A 19,496-nucleotide genomic window follows, 5' to 3' on the forward strand; every position below is an offset into this window, starting at 1 on the left:
AGAGGGGGGGCGAGAGAGAGGGGGGGCGAGAGAGAGAGGGGGGGCAAGAGAGAGAGGGGGAAGAGAAAGAAAGAGAGGGGAGAGAGAAAGAGAGGGGGAGAGAGAAAGAGAGGGGGAAAAAGGTGAGGGGAGAAAAGGTGAGGGGGTAGGAGAAGGGGTGAGGGGGGTAGGAGAAGGGGCGAGGGGGGGAGAGAAGGGGCGAGGGGGGGAGAGAAAGGGTGAGGGGGGAGAGAAGGGGCAAGGGGGAGAGAGAAGGGGCGAGGGGGGGAGAGAAGGGGCAGGGCGGGAGAGAAGGGGCGAGGGGGGGAGAGAAGGGGCGAGGGGGGGAGAGAAGGGGGCGAGGGGGGGAGAGAAGGGGCGAGGGGGGGAGAGAAGTGGCGAGGGGGGGAGAGAAGGGGCGAGGGGGGGAGAGAGGGGCGAGGGGGGGAGAGAGGGGCGAGGGGGGGAGAGAGGGGCGAGAGGGGGAGAGAGGGGCGAGGGGGGGAGACAGGGGCGAGGGGGAGAGACAGGGGCGAGGGGGGGAGACAGGGGCGAGGGGGGGAGACAGGGGCGAGGGGGGGAGACAGGGGCGAGGGGGGAGACAGGGGCGAGGGGGGGAGACAGGGGCGAGGGGGGAGACAGGGGCGAGGGGGGGAGAGAGGGGCGAGGGGGGGAGAGAGGGGCGAGAAGGGGCGAGGGGGGGAGAGAAGGGGCGAGGGGGGGAGAGAAGGGGTGAGGGGAGAGAGGGGCGAGGGGGGGAGAGAAGGGGCGAATGGGGGGAGAGAGGGGCGAGGGGGGGAGAGAAGGGGCGAGGGGGGGAGAGGAGGGGAGAGAGGGGCAAGGGGGAGAGGGGCGAGAGAAGGGGCGAGGGGGGGAGAGAAGGGGCGAGGGGGGGAGAAAAGGGGCGAGGGGGGGAGAGAAGGGGTGAGGGGAGAGAGGGGCGAGGGGGGGAGAGAAGGGGCGAATGGGGGGAGAGAGGGGCGAGGGGGGGAGAGAGGGGCGAGGGGGGGAGACAGGGGCGAGGGGGGGAGACAGGGGCGAGGGGGGGAGAGAGGGGCGAGGGGGGGAGAGAGGGGCGAGGGGGGGAGACAGGGGCGAGGGGGGGAGACAGGGGCGAGGGGGGGAGACAGGGGCGAGGGGGGGAGACAGGGGCGAGGGGGGGAGGGGGGAGACAGGGGCGAGGGGGGGAGAGAGGGGCGAGGGGGGGAGAGAGGGGCGAGAAGGGGCGAGGGGGGGAGAGAGGGGCGAGGGGGGGAGAGAGGGTCGAGAAGGGGCGAGGGGGGGAGAGAAGGGGCGAGGGGGGGAGAGAAGGGGCGAGGGGGGGAGAGAAGGGGTGAGGGGAGAGAGGGGCGAGGGGGGGAGAGAAGGGGCGAATGGGGGGAGAGAGGGGCGAGGGGGGGAGAGAAGGGGGCGAGGGGGGGAGAGAAGGGGGCGAGGGGGGGAGAGGAGGGGAGAGAGGGGCAAGGGGGAGAGGGGCGAGAGAAGGGGCGAGGGGGGAGAGAAGGGGCGAGGGGGGGAGAGAAGGGGCGAGGGGGGGAGAGAAGGGGTGAGGGGAGAGAGGGGCGAGGGGGGGAGAGAAAAGGCGAATGGGGGGAGAGAGGGGCGAGGGGGGGAGAGAAGGGGGCGAGGGGGGGAGAGGAGGGGAGAGAGGGGCAAGGGGGAGAGGGGCGAGAGAAGGGGCGAGGGGGGGAGAGAAGGGGCGAGGGGGGGAGAAAAGGGGCGAGGGGCGGAGAGAGGGGAGAGAGGGGCAAGGGGGGAGAGAAGGGGCGAGGGGGAAGGGGGGCGAGAAGGGCGAGAGGGGGAGAGAGGGGGAGAGAAGGGGCGAGAAGGGGCGAGAGGGAGGGAGAGGGAGCAGGGGAGGGAGCTGGGCAGGGAGCAGGGGAGGGAGCTGGGCAGGGAGCAGGGGAGGGAGCTGGGCAGGGAGCAGGGGAGGGAGCTGGGCAGGGAGATGGGTAGGGGGAGGGTGATGGGGAGGGGGAGGGAGATGGGGAAGGGAGATGGGGAAGGGAGATGGGGAAGGGAGATGGGGAAGGGAAGGGAGATGGGGAAGGGAAGGGAGATGGGGAAGGGAGATGGGGAAGGGAAGGGAGATGGGGAAGGGAAGGGAGATGGGGAAGGGAAGGGAGATGGGGAAGGGAAGGGAGATGGGGAAGGGAAGGGAGATGGGGAAGGGAAGGGAGATGGGGAAGGGAGATGGGGAGGGGAAGGGAGATGGGGAGGGGAAGGGAGACGGGGAGGGGAAGGGAGACGGGGAGGGGAAGGGAGATGGGGAAGGGAAGGGAGATGGTGAAGGGAAGGGAGATGGGGAAGGGAAGGGAGATGGGGAAGGGAGATGGGGAAGGGAGATGGGGAGGGGAAGGGAGATGGGGAGGGGAAGGGAGATGGGGAGGGGAAGGGAGATGGGGAGGGGAAGGGAGACGGGGAGGGGAAGGGAGACGGGGAGGGGAAGGGAGATGGGGAGGGGAAGGGAGATGGGGAGGGGAAGGGAGACGGGGAGGGGAAGGGAGACGGGAGGGGAAGGGAGATGGGGAGGAGAAGGGAGACGGGGAGGGGAAGGAAGGGAGACGGGGAGGGGAAGGGAGACGAGGAGAGGGATGGGGAGGGGGATGAGGAGAGGGATGGGGATGGGGGGAGGGATGGTGAGGGAGAGAGGGATAGGGATGGGGATGGGGATAGGGATGGGGAGAGGGAGGGGGATGGGGATGGGGACAGGGATGGGGAGGGGGAGAGGGGTGGGGAGAGGGATGGGGAGGGGGAGAGGGATGGGGATCAATATAATGTGAGATACAGCTATGCATCATATAGAGGAGCATAGTAAGAGATGGCCGATGGCCCGTGCCCCCCCCCGCACACCCAGTGATGGCCCATGTCCCCCGCACACACCCAGTGATGGCCTGTGTCCCCACGCACATCCTGAGATGGCCCGTGCCCCCCGCTCATTCAAAAGGTGTCTCGTGCCCCCCACACACCTAGAGATGGTCCATGCCCCCCACACACCCTGAGATGGCCTGTGTCCCCCACACACCAAGATGGACCGTGCCCCCCGCACACCCAGAGATGGTCCATGCTCCCCACACACCCTGAGATGGCCTGTGTCCCCCACACACCAAGATGGACCGTGCCCCCCGCACACCCAGAGATGGTCCATGCCCCCTCACACCCAGATATTCAGTGCACCCGCAAACCAAAGATTTCTCCAACACCCCCGCAAAAGCCGGCTTTGCATGTTCCCTGCAGCACATAGCCCCTGCTTACCGGTGTAGTCCTCCTGGCACTGGCAGGTGTACCCCCCCTCATGGCTCCGGCAGAGGCCATGGTCCCCACAGGGCCCTGTGTAGCACAGGTCCACCTCAGTCTCGCAGTACTCCCCTGCAAAGCCCCTCGGGCAGCGACACCGCAGACCCCCAACCGGCAGGATGGGACGGAATAGCAGGGTGTCTGAGGCCAGGAAGGGGGCCGAGCTGTCGAAGCGCAGAGCAGACACACACAGCATGTAGTTGGGGCAGGGCTCCCGCAGGCAGACATTGTCATCGAATGGCAGAACCTTTTGCTGTGCCAGTGCAGACAGCAGGGTGCGGTTTAGGTACAGCAGCTCCCGCAGGGTCTCTGACGGCAGGAAACCCCCCTCTGGGCTCTGAACCTGCAGCGAGAACCAGCGAGTTACTGTGTGTGTACACATTTATATTTACATGCCTAATAATACATGTATATACATGAGTATATGTTTATAGCATCAACTTCAGCCCTTGTCGATCCACTGCTGGATGAAGACCTCCCCAAGGATGTTCCAGGTACTGTGGTTGCAAGTGTCTCTTCTCCATGTTGTTCCAATACATTTTCTGATTTCATCTGTCCATCTTACATTTGACATCACTTGAAATCCCAATAGAGTACGAGCTTTGTCCACAATTTTGATTTCTTCACCCTTTTAAACGATGTCACTGGCTCATTTGCTTTAGAACCCATCCATTCTTTTTTCTGTCCCTTTGGGTAATACCCAGCTTACATCCCTCCATAGGCCTTTGAGTTCTCTGAAGCTTCTGAATTATCTTCTCATTTAGGATCCAAATGTCACATTCGCAGGCAGACTACACTGGCCAAACACTTTCTTCCAAAAGCACTCCATGACATTGTCATTCTCCTATAAATGTCATTTGAAAAGATCCCATCCGTTGCTACTTGCCAGACAAAGTAGACATAGTTTTAGGCTTCTTCTAATTCTGTTCCAATTATTTGGAGTTGACACACTTGTTGAACCTCCCTTTGGTCTTGCTGAGATTCACATAAAAGTCCCACTTTCTTCCTTGCATCGGCAAACTCTCTGATTTGTTGCTGGATTTCTTCTGGAGTCGTGGCAAAAAAAAACCCCGATGTCATCTGCAAATCGTAGGTGACTCAAATATTCACTGTTGATTTATTACTCCTTTTTCATCCAAATTGAATGTCTTGATCAATTCTTCAAGTGTTGCTGTGAAAAGCTTTGGCGTCTCCCTGCCGCACTCCCTTGCTGATCCTCATCTTGCTTGTATCGTCATATAATCCAATGGTTGATGTTGCATTCTCGGAAATGTTCCTTATAATATCAAATGTATTCTTCATCAAGTCTTCTTAATGCTTTTAAAACCGCCCTCCAAAAAAAAAAAAGGAAGTGGGAGGGCTCTTTTAACGACAAAGGACAATGCTACTTCAAGATCATTGCGGGAGATTTTAATGCAAAGATCAGCGCCCAGCAGAAAGACGAACCATTAGTTGGAAAGTATGGTTCTGTCAACAGGAACAAACACAGAGAAAGATTGGTAGAATTTGGAGAATGTGAAAACCTCTCTATCGTGAATTCATTCTTTAAGAAGAATCCAAATGGCAAACGGAACATGTAAAAGATCCAAAAAAGGATCAAGAATGAAGTGGACTAGATCCCACCGAACCAGAAACATGCAAGTGAAGACCGCACAACCCTTCACCATTTTGACACAAGATGTGGTCATTGATTGCTTCGCTGCAAATGACATGTTAATGCAAAGATAGAAAGACGAAGGCTAGAACTGAACAAAAAAATACGTGTCGGCTCGCTCGAGATGCACGGTTAGGAAAAACGTATAAAAATTATAGCTGAAGGGTCAAAGAAAATTGAAGGATTCACAAACAGGATAAAAAAAAGTGGCAGCTGAGACGAAACTTGAAGAGCAGGAACATTTCTGAGCAGGGACACAATGCCAAACTAATCCTCACCCATAAGAAAGGAGACAAAGAACACGTCAAGAACCACTTCTAATCGCTGAACCAGCCTTAAAGAACACGTGGGGTTTTTGCAGTAGATACATCACAATGGACAATATCCATGTTATACAAGAAGTGATGTAATGAAGTAATGAATCCAATCTCTACCGCTCCGCTTAGGCTTCACATATTACAAACGATTATTTGATTCTGTTGACACCTCAGCCATTTTAATTGCATTAAGAATTTGTATCATCAATGTTCGTTTATTTACAGTTTTAATGAACATTTACTAGAATACCGTATCAACCATGGCAAAGAGGGCATTTGGGTGACACTTAACAAATCTTCCAAGGGATCCTTCCACTTAAGAGGAAAGTGTTGGACCAGTGCATCCCGCCTGTGTACACGTACAGCTGTGAAACGCAGGCCTTAAATGAGAAGACGATTTAGGAACATAAGACAACTTAAAGAAGTATAGAGAGATGTATGCTGAGTATTATATGGGAGGATAAAATTAGGATTTTTCTTGAGTCATGTGGAGAAGAGACGCTTGCAACCGCAGTACCTGAAAGATCATAGGTGAGGCCTTCCCCCAGTAGTGGATCGACAAAGGGCTGAATTGTAACATCGCCGGAAGAAGGGATCAGTGTATCTCGAAAGCTTGCACAAATAAAAGCATTTCGTTAGCCACAGAACGGTATCATTTATTTCGTGTGTGTGTATATATATATATATAAATATATATATATATATATATATATCCAATTAGATTGTAAGCTCTTCGGAACAGGGAATCCTCTTCCATAATGTTACTTTTATGTCTGAAGCACTTATTCCCATGATGTGTTGTTTGTTATTTATATGATTGTCAAGTGTATTACTACCGTGAAGCGCTATGTACATTAATGGCGCAATATAAATAAAGACATACACACATACATACATACATACATACACCCACACACACACACACATCTACCTTATGGTTTAAAGCTCCTCGGAGCAGGGACTCCTCTTGCTTAATGTTATGTTTATGTCTAAAGCACTTATTCCCATGATCTGTTATTTATATTATCTGTTATTTATTCGATTACCACATGTATTACTACTGTGAAGCGCTATGTACATTAATGGCGCTATATAAATAAAGACATACAATACAATACAATTCCCACTCACCGAAAGGCTGACGTTTAGGATCTGCGCCTCTGATGGGGAGCCTTGGGCCGTCACTTGCCCCTCCGAGTCCTCCCGGATGCTAAAGACCACCACTCCGGGGGCAGGGGTGGTGAGGACCTGAGCCACCCCCTGGATGAAGAGCGGCAGGAGGGGGGAGAGGAAGCGGTGCTGTGAGACCCCTCCAAGGCGCAGGGTGATGCTGTGAGAGAGCATCTCATCTGTAATCACAGCCACCTGTAGGGAGCACTGCGAAGTGACAGTGTGTATTCCATCTGTTGGGGGAGAAAGAGGAGAGGGGGAATAAAGTGATGATGGCAGGTATATATATATATATATATACACCTTAACCCTGGCTGTGCTCAAAGCTGTGACCATGCAGCAAGCTTAAGCCTATAGGGAACCATGTTAAAAATGGTTTTTGAGGCAAAAAGTGACACTGTGTGCTCATTTGCATGTCATTTCCCAGAATCCCTTGCTGCAGTGTAAGTGCTGTATGCTGGGTGATAATGGGGAAAGGCGGGGTTGCAGACCTGCCTAAGACATGCAGATGAGCATACAGTTGTTTTTGCATATATATATATCAAGGCAAAGAAGGATGGTGTCCGTGTTGGTCCTTTCGTCTATGTAGTAAAATAACAGAGGAGGGAGAGTGAGTTAGTGGTGAGATATCTTTTATTGAACCAGCATGTAGTTGATATGTTACAAGCTTTCAAACCCCTCAGGTTCATCATCAGGTATGCATATGAAGAACACACATATAGTAGGGCGCAAAAAGAGAAAAGAAACACACTATTAATATAAATTTAAATGTAATTAATATTTATAATAATAATAAGCATAAAGTCAAACTTACATAAAAAATGGGATCACAGTGAATCCAACCATCTCTGGGGGAGCTTGAAGGAGGGGTAGAAAGGAGCAAGTGTACCAACACAATGGCAAGGTCCCAAAACGCCAGATTATCCGGTGGTAAAGTTCTTCCGGCTCAAGAAAAAAACAAACCTTCACCTCGCGCTACAAACACCACAGGGAGGTATAATTACAGCTGCCCGGAGGAACGTAATGACGCTTCCTCTCTACTGCGTGTGACGTCACCTCTACGCGTTTCGCGTCACACAATGCTTCGTCAGGAGGTATCGTCATACTTGCTCCTTTCTACCCCTCCTTCAAGCTCCCCCAGAGATGGTTGGATTCACTGTGATCCCATTTTTTCTCTTTTTTGCGTCCTACTATACTGTATGTGTGTATATTCGGTTGTTTGCCCCGCTGATCACGGGAGAGTGAGGAGCTGCAGAGAGATTTTTATTCATACTTTGGGACATTACAAGATTCTTTGGGACCGCGCGCGCTAAATATACTTTTTTCTTATGCATATGAAGAACCCCGAGAGGTTCAAAAGCTTGTAACATATCAACTACTTGTTGGGCCAATAAAAAGGTCTCATACCACCTACTCCGTCTCCCTCCTGTGTTATGTAAAGATCTAGTTCTTCTCTATATACACACATAGTGTATACATACATACATTCATACATACACACCTCTCTCCCCACACATGTATACAAGTGTGTATGTATATACTGTACACGCGCTCACACAAGCACAGATCCTTGCATGCAGTGACAAAGCTACCTCTCATCCTCCCCCCTGTACCTGCAGGTCCGGTTACTTGGAAGGATGACATCAGTCCCCCTGGGACCTGTCCCCTCCCCCCCAACAGGTGTCAACTGCACAGGATAGCTAAAAGCACACCAGGGAGTGGGTGGTTATTAACCCCTATAATGCCGGAGAGGCTTGTACCAAATGTGTTAAATACAAAAAAATCTGCACATCTGTGTTCACCACGGCAGCCATTTTTTAAAATCCCTGAGAAAACAAAAATGCAGGGTTTTTTTGGCAGGAGGGGTGTCGGAGGGGAAGGGGGAGGGGTGCCGGGACGGGGAGGGGAAGGGGGGGAGCGCTCCGTCTTGGACGGGTGACCCCAAGATAAAAGTGCAGTTGGTGGGATGCTTCCTGGGCTACAGAGAATTAAGTCTCATTCCAGTCCCCCATCACACAGTCAATGCTTCATTGGGGTCACCCTACAATGAGGACCCTACAGATCCCAGTCACCAACCATGCTGTGGTCCTCTCTTAAAAATAAAATATGTCCTTACAACACACACATCAGCTGCCCCTATAGACCACTAGAATTACCTTCTTACATACAGCAGCTGACCCTACAGACTTCAATATGATCAACCCCTTACACAAATCAGCTGCTCCCATAGCCATCCATAGGATCAACCTCTTGCATACATTAGCTGCCCCCATAGACTTTAATAGGGTCGCCGTATTGAAATCTCCCTCAAACTTGAGCCAAACTGAATTCCTAAAATGTCCCCCCCCCTCCCCCTCTCTTCCCTGTAGGGTTTCCCTGTCCTATTTCCCATCCCCCCCTCTCTCAAATCTCCCCCCATGTGAATTAATGAGGGCAGAAGGCCCAACTTTTCCCACACACACGGTGAATGTCCTTCCTGCCATCTACACACACAATGACACGCACGCTAAAAGGGTTTTTATATAAGAACGGGTTATGGGGGAAGTGAAGGGGATTTTTATGGGGACTGGAGCTATAGGGGGTGAATGAGTTTTCTAGAAAGACTGGAGCTATAGGGGAAGTTACAGGGATTGCTATAGGGATAGGATCTACAGGGGAGGTAACCAATTTCTACAAGGGCTGTAGCTATAGTACTAGGGATATAAGTAAAGGGGATCTCTATAGGGACTGGGGCTATATAGGAAAAAAGGGGGATATATTGGGGGGCCGGATATATAGGACTGGGTGTGCATGGTGTCTTGGGAATCAGGAAGCCTTGAGGGCTGCTTGTCCATCTCAGGGAGATGAGAAATGTGCACAGGAGCCGCCTCTGTGTGAAAGTCTGGTGCAGGGAGGTGAGAAAAGTCACAGTGATTTAGTGACAGTTTGGGATGCAGAGAACAGGAGGACAGAACTTTACAGGGAGCTCAGGAAGATGCTATTGACGTGTTAAGCACCACAGGGGAGGGAGAGGGAGAGAGAAAAGAGACAGCTGGAAGGAGAGCGAGAAATGGGGAGAGAGTCAAAAAAAGTACAAGCGGAGGACGAGAGAGAAGGAGAGTGTGGGAGACAATGAGCGAGAGAAAGGGGGAGTTAAAGAAGGATAGGAGATATAAAATAATGCACAACATGCATCAGTATAACAGGAGTAATTATATACAGTGTTCGACAAACCTATACATTTGCTCGCCCCGGGCGAGTGGATTTAACCCCCGGGCGAGTAAATATTGGCCCAAGCAGCACACATTTGGTACTAGGTGGCGAGTAGATTTTTTTGTGTGGCGAGTAGATTTTTTGGTGATTTGTCAACCACTGATTATATATATATATATATGATTTACACACAGTAAGGAGTGCCATGTTGCCTCACAACGCAGGGTGTGGGGACAGATAGGATGAGCTGGGGGAGTTGTGTGTGTGGAAGGGGCTGACGGATTTTTCTAACCCCTTCCCCCACTCAGACAGATGGCTATATAACCTGTCACCTCACTGATCTACAGTGATCAATATGTGATCAGCATTAACAGGCCCTCCATATGCAGAGAAAGGGTCAGGGGGGTGGGAGGAGGAGAGAGTGGGAGAAAATGTGGGGAAGATTAAAAGAGAGCGCGCAAGAGAGAGAGAGAAAGCGTGCACGCAAGAGAGCGAGCGTGCGCGCAAGAGAGCGCAAGAAAGCAAGCACAAAAAACTAAAGAGAAAAGGCAAAAAAAGTGAGAGAGAGAGCACAAGAAAGAGAGAGCGCGCGCAAGAAAGAGCGAGAAAGCAAGCACGCAAGAAAGAGAGCAAGAGAAAACGGAAGGAGGCGGCGAGAGAGAGTGTGGGCGAGCAGTGTGTCATTGTGATGTGAGGTTTGGACTGAGTCCAGCACAGTGTGTTAATCTGAGGCCTGGGTGTAAAACCAGAGAGCGGAGCCAGACAAAGCACTCTGCAAAATCCCGCTTCACAGCCAGAGACCTGCAAAGCCAGGACACTCACCCCATTAACCCCTTCCCTGCCACAAATCCCTCCATTAACCCCTTCACTGCAGAGACCCACAGAAAATTCTCTATCCGCTATCCCCTTTCCTGCCAGAAAGACCTAGAGCCATAGCACCCCCCATTAACCCCTTCATGTTCAGAGATCCACAGAGTCACAACACTCCCCAAGAGAGACTTGTAGAGTCAATTCACACACACACACACACACACACACACACCGTTGCTAGCCGTCCCTGGCAGTGAAGGGGTTGTACAATGAGCTGACCCATCTGGTTAAGCCTGAATATCGATGTGCCCCTCCACATCCCCAAAGGACCTGGAATAAATGTCCCCGTCTCCCCCACCCCTTGTGAAGCAGGTGCCAAGCGCAGCCTCATGCTGACAGTGTTACAGGCCGGTCCCTCACACACAGCTGCTACAGCTCCCTGCGGACACATCACAGACAGAACCTGCAGGGAGTGCCAGCCTCTCACACAAACACACACTGCTACAGCAGGACGTGTATACACAGCACAGATATAGCATGGGTGCGACAGTGTCAGCCTCCCCACTCACACCGGCACTACTACACCATGACATACTGTGTGTGTGTGTGTGTGTGTGTGTGTGTGTGTGTGTGTGTGTGTGTGTGTGTGTGTGTGTGTGTGTGTGTGTGTGTGTGTGTATGTATGTATATATATATATATATATATATGTGTATATATATATGTGTATACATACATATACACACACGCACACTGCACAGTTACAGCGTGGGAAGCAGCAGTGCCCGCCACATACACCATAATATGTATACAGTACATAGCGTGGGAAACAACAGTGCCAGCATCCCCCTCACATAGCTAAACCATGACATGTATACACCGCGCAGGTACAGCGCAGGTACAGCACAGGCAGTGGCAGCCTCCCCTCCCAAACACTGCTACACCAGGACATGTATACACAGCACAGGAGGAAGTGAGAGAGAGAAATATAGACCCTTATATACCTGTGAGATCATATTCCCTGCCCTGGAGAAGATTTTAATCCCATTCATCTGAACAGAGCTCATCCCTTCTCCAGCGTGGGGAAGGTGGTCTCACAGCATATAGAATTAGAGCCAGCGAGAGAGAAGGCAATAGAGGGGAAGAGAATGACAGAGGAAGAGAGAATAGCAGATACAAGAAAAAAAGAGTAGTAGAGAGGGGGGGGAAAAAACAAACAGAGAATAACAGACATAGGAGAGAATGAAAAAGATATGAGGCAGGAAATGAAAGCGAGAAATATAAAGATAAAGATAATGAATAGATAAATGAGGGGACAGCTGGAGTTTCTCCTACAGACTCCAAAACTTTCCAGGGAGGAGGAGGGATGGTGAAAGTGATGTGGTGCTGGGTGATGCCCATGTCCCCTACCTGTCACCTCCACCTCCATGACTGCCTCCAGCGGGCGGTTGCTGTCGAGGTCACGGTTCAGCCTCAGCTCCCCGGTGCTGGCGTTGAGTAGGAGCAGACCCAGCTCGTTCCCGTGCAGGAAGGCGAAGCTTAGCGTGTCGGTGGCGTCCGGGTCCCGGGCGGGCACTCGCCCGATGGCTCCTGTCGGGAAGCTGCCCCCGCCGCCCCCCACGTAGTGGTTAAAGACCACCCTGAAGTTGCTCAGGGTCGGGGCATTATCGTTGACGTCCACCAGACGCACTCGCACCGTGGCCCTGCTAACCAGTGGCGCAGATGTGGCCTGCACCACAATAACGTATTCCGGGCGCTCCTCATAGTCAAGTTCTACCAGCGCGGTGAGCTCCCCTGAGAAGATGTCCAGCTGAAACACCTCTGGGATGTTCCCCTCCACAATCTGGTACATGATCTGTGCATTAGGTCCCTCATCCGGGTCGGTGGCTGTGATCCTGGCCAGTGGTGGCCCCAGGGGGCTATTCTCTGCCACCCTCACCTCCAGCTCATCCTGGGCAAACACCGGAGCGTTGTCGTTAACATCCAGGACGGTAACCAGCACCTCTGCGGCAGTGCGGTGAGGGGCCGGCTGCCCCTTGTCTACGGCGTAGGCGGTGAGGCGGTACTGCGCCACATTTTCGCGGTCCAGCCGCCGCAATGTCCGCACTATGCCAGAGGTGGACTCAACCGTGAAATCCCCGTCACCATCCTCTCCCCCCGAAAAAGTGTAGAAGACCCTCCCATTGAGGCCTGAATCGCGGTCGGTGGCAGAGATCTGCAGGACACTGGTGTAAGGGGGCGCATCCTCTGGCACCGTTCCCCGGTACAATGCGCGCTGGAAGACAGGGGGGTTGTCGTTGACATCTGTTACCAGGATCTCCAGGTAGGTGGTGTCTGACTTCTGTGGGATGCCATTGTCACACGCGGTTACGGCCATTGTGTAGGACACCTGGTCCTCATAGTCTAGCTCCATGGTTGTGGTAACAGCACCGGTGTCGGGGTCTATGGCAAACTGTGGCGTGCCCTCCTCTGCCAGATAGCTGATGCGGGCATTCTCCCCTGTGTCCTCATCTGTGGCACTGATGACCACCACTGTGGTGCCCGCTGGCCTGTCCTCCCTCACACTGACCGTGTAGTGGGAGCTCTGGAAAACAGGACGGTGGGTGTTGGCATCCGTCACGTTCACTATTGCCTGCACAGCGACTGTCCGCGTCCCGTCTGATGCCGTTACCGCCAGCACAAACTGCCTTTCCAATTTGTAATCCAGGGGCAGCGCCAGTGTCAGCAGCCCCCCGCCACCGGCCTGGCTAGAGATGGAAAAGCGGGTGGCGGGCGTTGCCGCCGGTAATCTGGTAGGTGATAGTGGCATGGGCGTCTCTGTCCACTGCCCACACTGTCAGAACGCTGGTGCCCACAGCCGCGTCCTCGTTCAGCCGTGCCTGGTACTCGCGCTGCGTGAATTCCGGGGCATTGTCATTGACATCCAGAACCTGAACACTCACCGCGGCCGAGGATGTTAGGGAGGGCTGGCCGCGGTCCCGCGCCTCCACCCCGAAGCTATAGAACTCCACCTCCTCCCGGTCCAGCTCTGTCTGCACCACAATCCAGCCGGTGCTGTTGTTGATGGAGAATGGCCCTGCCTCGCCCGTCAACCGGTACTCAAGCCGCGAGTTCTCGCCAGAGTCTGTGTCTAGTGCCTGCGCCTGTAGTACAGAGTAACCCAGTGAAGCACTCTCCAGCACAGCGGCCTGGAAGGGCGCGCTCACGAACACCGGTGCATTGTCATTGATGTCCAGCACCAGCACGCTGACAAGACCTGTTACGTTGGACAGCGGCGGCCGCCCACCGTCCTGAGCCCGCACTCTCAGCGTGTGCTCCCGCCCTGTCTCAAAGTCCAGAGCACCCGCCAGGAAGATGGCACCTGTCTGCGGGTCAATGGAGAACAGGCCACGTGCGTTGCCGCTCAGAATGCTGTAGTGCACTGCGGCATTGGCTCCCTGGTCACGGTCCGTGGCAGTCACCGCTAGCAGCTGCGAGTCAGGGGCACTGTCCTCTGCCACCCGAGCCACGTAGCGCTTCTCGCTGAACTGCGGCGCATTGTCATTCTCATCCTCCACCGCAATGTGCACGGTGGCCGTGGAGCTGCGAGGCCCTGGGTCACGTCCTTGGTCGTCCGCCTCCACCAACAGCCGGTAGGACACTACCTGCTCCCGGTCCACGGGCCCCCGTGTCCTGATGACCCCCGACCTCGGGTCTATCTCAAATGCCTCCCCAGCGCCCGACACCAGGCGGTAGGCAATGTTGGCATTGCTTGGGGAGTCTCCGTCAGTGGCACGCACTGTCATCACCTCATAGCCAACCTCCATATTCTCCCGCACGCTCTCCCGGTATTCCGGCTGCTCGAACGCCGGGTCGTGGTCATTGGTGTCGCTGACTGTGATGGTTAGGGTGGCCATTGCAGTCCGGCGGGGGACACCTGCATCACTGACCATCACTCGGAAGACATGGGTGCTCTTGGTCTCTCTGTCCAGCTCGCCCGCTGTGGTCACCTCCCCAGTAGCACGGTCCAGCGAGAAGAAGCTGGCCGAGCGGCTATCGAAGAGGGCATCCATGAAATACTCTAGCCTGCCGGAGTCCCCATCGTCTGGGTCACTGGCCCTCAGCTGGACGACGAAGGTGCTTGCTGGCTTATTTTCAGGCACCGACACTTGGTAGGTGGGTGTCTGGAATTGGGGAGTTGTGTTAACATTTCGTTTGCCCCTTGGCATCCCTGAGCCATTAACTGTCTGCATGCTAAACTGTGGCAATGTCAATCTCCAGTGCACTACAAGCTCCCCCGTCCTCTGCCCTCCACACCATTGGCATTGCAGCTTCAAGTCTAGTGGGTGCTGGGTAGACAGGCAAACACGGCGTGAGGTGACAAGTATCCCTTGCAATAGGGTTACTCCGGGGCTTCCTATGGCTTGGCACCGGGGTTGGCATGTGCTCCACAGGGAGGGCAACACATGGGGGATAGGCAGCAGTGCCAACCGGGGGGCAAAGCAAAGGTGGTTTGGTTCTCCAGCAAGCACAGGTCTTGGGCGCAATGTGGTGATGATATGGAGGTGCCCACGAGAGCATAAGGGGACGCGGGCAGTGATCAGACTGGAGATGCTTAGGATGGAAGGGATTTCTGTGGGCACGGGATCACTGCACAACCAGGACAGCTGAAGGGAAGGGGCAGGGGGACAACGAGCATAGGTTAGGTCTGCCCGGACCAGCGAGAGAGAACAGTTTGCGTGCGGGACAGGATTAGGGAGCCCCCATAACACTGGTAGTGCAAGCAGCAAGAGAAGAGGAACGGGCACTGCCAGATAGACAGAGCTCCCACGAGGGTCTCTGGGTGGGTACTGAGGTTGTGGGCATGCCATGGATCTTTGTACTGCCCGCTCCCCCGGGACTGAGCGTGGGTCAGAGGAAGCTGCCATCTTTCTTGCGAGTAGAATGTCCCCCCCAACGCATGGTGCAGGGAAGGTGCAAGGGGAGGGGACCCCGAATCTTAATCCTACCTCCCTTCTAGACCGAACGCCAGGTTTATCCTAAAACACAGTCCAGAAGAAGCACCCTGGCACGATGCTGTGGGGGTTATATGCCTGCTGCTAGTAAATGGGCGCCCACACAAAGCTCACACCAGTCCAGATGCCAGGGCCGTCCTCCTCCTCCCCGTCTGTATGTAGGATCAGCAATCTTTTTCTGTGTAAATATATAGGGTGAATCCTCTCTAGGACTGTATACACTGGAGGTTATTTTCTTCTTCCCAGCAAGTATAGGATTAATCCACTCTGTCAATGTCTCTGAGGTTGTATATAGGATGAACGCCTTCTCTCCGTCTGTATATAGGATCAGGGATCTGTATCCGACTGTTTATAGGAACAATCCCCTCTCTCCACCTCGTCTGTATATAGGAGGAATGCTTTCTGGTTCTGTATATGGGGTCTGTGCTTTATCCTCCTTGGTGTACAGGAAGAATGCTGCTCTTCTCCCCCACACTATATACAGGTTCTCTCTTGTTTGTATACAGGATCTCTCTCCAGGCTGTATTCAGGGGGTCTCCCTCCTGGCTGTGTACAGTGTCCTTCTCTTCTGTCTGTATACTGGGAATCTCTCTTGCCTGTGGATAGGGGTCTCCTGTCTATATACAGAGGGTCTCTTCTTTGCACTGTATCCAGGGGGTGTCTCCTCCTCTGCTCTCTGTATACCGTGTTTTTTTCCTTTGCTCTCTGTATTCAGGGGGTCTCTCCTGTCTGTATATAGAGGGTCTTCTCCTTTTTGCTTCTTGCTTTAAATCAACCTGCTCAGGTTGAAATCCCAGAAAGCTTTTTCCTTAAAGCAGTAATGCCAGATGGGGCCCACATCAACTCCTCATTTCTTTCTCTCTCTCTTTTTTCTCCCTCTGATATTTTTGGAGGGGTGCAAGTGATGCCCTGGGATGGGATCTCCTCCTCTGAACCTTAATTGTAGCCACAACCCCCCTCCACATGAGCCTGCAGTAGTAGAGGGGTGTGTGTGCATGTGTCTGAGCTGCAGAATGAATGGGATTGGCAGGGGGAGGGGTGAGAGATGAGGGGGAGGAGCATCAAGACAGGGTATTTAAATGTATTAACCCTTTAAGTGCTGGAGATTCGTGGGACATTGTATATTGTGCTACTCCAGCACTGAACAGGTTAACTCCATATGATCATGAACCGTGCAGGGTTTATATATAATTTAGGGTGACCTCCTGACGCCACATTATCAGAGACAGGCTAAGACAGTCCTGTTTATATTTAATTTAGGATGTCCTCCTGTCTAATGTTTATGTGTAATTTAAGGTGACCTAAAGACTCCAAATTATCTGAGACAGGCTAACTCACAGGGGTGGGAAACTCCAGTCCTCAAGGGCCACCAACAGGTCAGGTTTTCTGGATATCCCTGCTTCAGCACAGGTGGCTCAATCAGTGGCTCAGTCTTGGACAGCCACCTGTGCTGAAGCAGGGATATCCTGAACACCTGACCTGTTTGTGGCCCTAGAGGACTGGAGTTTTCCCATCCGTGTCTTATATTTAAGGTAGGGTGACCACCTGAATCCAGATTATAGGGATGGGCTCAGACAGTCCTGATTTATATATAATGTAGGGTGAGCTCCTGAATCCAGATTATATGGGGCAGGCTCAGACAGTTTTATATAATATCTAATGTAGGGTGAGCTCCTGACTGCAGATTATCAGAGACAGGCCTGGTTTATATGTAATGTAGGGTAACCTCTTGACTGTAGATTACCAGGGACAGACTCAGACAGGCCTGGTTTATATCTCATATAAGGGGACCGCATGACTCCTGATCATCGGGGACAGGTTTGAGCTAGCAGTATGTTTGGTGTGAAAATTAAAAAGTTATGACACTCCACCATACACTGTGTATCTTGTGATGTTTGAACCTCAGTGATCACAGAGTAATTTGAGTAAAGTTTCGTTGGGATTTGCAGGAGACCCCACTCACCATACAAACCCTAGCCTGGGAGTGACACTCCCTGCTTTCTGCTGCGTAATAACAAGGCTTTGTAGGGATTTGCAGGAGACCCCACTCACCATACAACCCTAGCCTGGGAGTGACACTCCCTGCTTTCTGCTGCGTAATAACAAGGCTTTGTAGGGATTTGCAGGAGACCCCACTCACCATACAACCCTAGCCTGGGAGTGACACTCCCTGCTTTCTGCTGCGTAATAACAAGGCTTTGTAGGGATTTGCAGGAGACCCCACTCACCATACAAACCCTAGCCTGGGAGTGACACTCCCTGCTTTCTGCTGCGTAATAACAAGGCTTTGTAGGGATTTGCAGGAGACCCCACTCACCATACAACCCTAGCCTGGGAGTGACACTCCCTGCTTTCTGCTGCGTAATAACAAGGCTTTGTAGGGATTTGCAGGAGACCCCACTCACCATACAAACCCTAGCCTGGGAGTGAGACTCCCTGCTTTCTGCTGCGTAATAACAATGCTTTGTAGGGATTTGCAGGAGACCCCACTCACCATACAAACCCTAGCCTGGGAGTGAGACTCCCTGCTTTCTGCTGCGTAATAACAAGGCTTTGTAGGGATTTGCAGGAGACCCCACTCACCATACAAACCCTAGCCTGGGAGTGAGACTCCCTGCATTCTGCTGCGTAATAACAAGGCTTTTGTTGACTCTGCTGCTACTCTCCCAGGGACCTGCAGGCACCATTGATCCCTTTGAAAAGGAGGCATGCGGGAATTTAAAAGGGAAATGCCTCCCTTAAACTGGAGAACCTTCCCACTTTAAGGAATCTTTTAGGGAGGGAGGGGGGGGGGGGGGGTGGTTATATCCCATCTTCTGTCTCTCTCCCTTTTTTTGTTTTCTGATATTAGCATTTGAATGGGCGGAAAGCAGAAGGGTAACGCTGTGATTTATGCCGGTTTTTTTTTTAATAAAAGGTGTGGAAACCACTTAAAACCCCAAACATAGCAACAGCCTGGAGTGGCTGTTTTTGAGCAGTGAGCTATGTAATTATATGTTGCTGTATTCTGTACGTAACGTGTATTGCGGTTAAATAAACTGATCTTGTTCACAGGGGGTAATAGACACATGCATTAGTTCAAAGCAATGTTCTATTTCTCTTGTACCATATTTCTTGCACCCAAAGCTCTTGTAAAATGAATTCTTCCCTTTCAGATGTTCTTATAAAGGAGGGGTTCTTATAGCAGGGGCTCCTCCCATAGGAAAGGGACACACCAGGCAGCGTTATTCTTATACAGGGGGTGTTCTTATAACAAGGGTTCCCCTGTAGAAAGTGAGATGTTCGTCTAAGGAGGGTGTTCCAGTAACATGAGTTACCCCATAGTAAGAGTGGGGCGTTCTTATATCAGGTGTTCCTCTTAGGTAGGGACATGCCAGGGCAGTGACATGTTCTATAAATGGGGTGTTCTTATAACAGATGTTCCGCACCAGGCGATAAAGGGAATGCTCTAACACTATAACAAAGGGGCACGTGGAGATTCAGAGGAGATGTACTTTTAAGAGGGTGTCCTTATAACAGGGCCTCCCCCATAAGGGGTACATTGGGGCAGTGAGATATTCTTATAACTGATGCTCCTCATGTAGGAAGAAAGTACATCAGGGCTGTGACATGTTCTTATAAGGGGGTGTTGTTAATAGAGGGGTTCCTCCCTTGCTGTGGCTGATCTTGCAGGCTGTGTACAGACTGCAGCTACAGGTTTTGCTGTGATGTGTGGGATCCACTCCTTACCTCCGCTCTGTGACTCATGTGGGGGCTGGAGGATTTTATTTTAATAGCTGACAACTTGTGGTTTTAACTCCTTCTCTGCTAGAGAGCTCTAGGTTGTCTGCTAGCAGCAAAAGGGGGTGGGGGCGTGTTCTGGCCTTGCAGGTGGCAAGCTCTGCTTACTCTATACGCGGGCTCCCTCTGCTGGCCGGAGGATGAATCGGTCTTTACAGTCCAACCCCTCCAAAGAAATAACTACTGTACATATTCTATGGAAGTGTATAGATAGTCCACAGAATCATACAGCACAGCGTGTTTAATATCAGCATAGAGATACTCTGCATAATTATACAGCGCAGCGTGTTCATTCTCAGTGTATA

The 19,496-nt window shown here is 52.6% G+C and overlaps 1 protein-coding gene across 1 annotated transcript in view; it reads right to left on the reverse strand.

The window, feature by feature from the left end:
* Window positions 1-16,497, reverse strand: part of CELSR2 (cadherin EGF LAG seven-pass G-type receptor 2) — a 71,212-nt gene extending 54,715 nt beyond the window's left edge. The window contains 4 exon segments of the mRNA XM_075613979.1: window positions 3,235-3,619; window positions 6,379-6,650; window positions 11,828-13,181; window positions 13,183-16,497. Of these exon segments, the coding sequence (XP_075470094.1) occupies window positions 3,235-3,619; window positions 6,379-6,650; window positions 11,828-13,181; window positions 13,183-15,324 (4,153 nt within the window). The 5' untranslated portion in view covers window positions 15,325-16,497.
* Between the last annotated feature and the right edge of the window lie 2,999 nt (window positions 16,498-19,496).

Source organism: Ascaphus truei, chromosome 9, assembly GCF_040206685.1.
Source record: "Ascaphus truei isolate aAscTru1 chromosome 9, aAscTru1.hap1, whole genome shotgun sequence".
Classification (NCBI taxonomy): domain Eukaryota; kingdom Metazoa; phylum Chordata; class Amphibia; order Anura; family Ascaphidae; genus Ascaphus; species Ascaphus truei.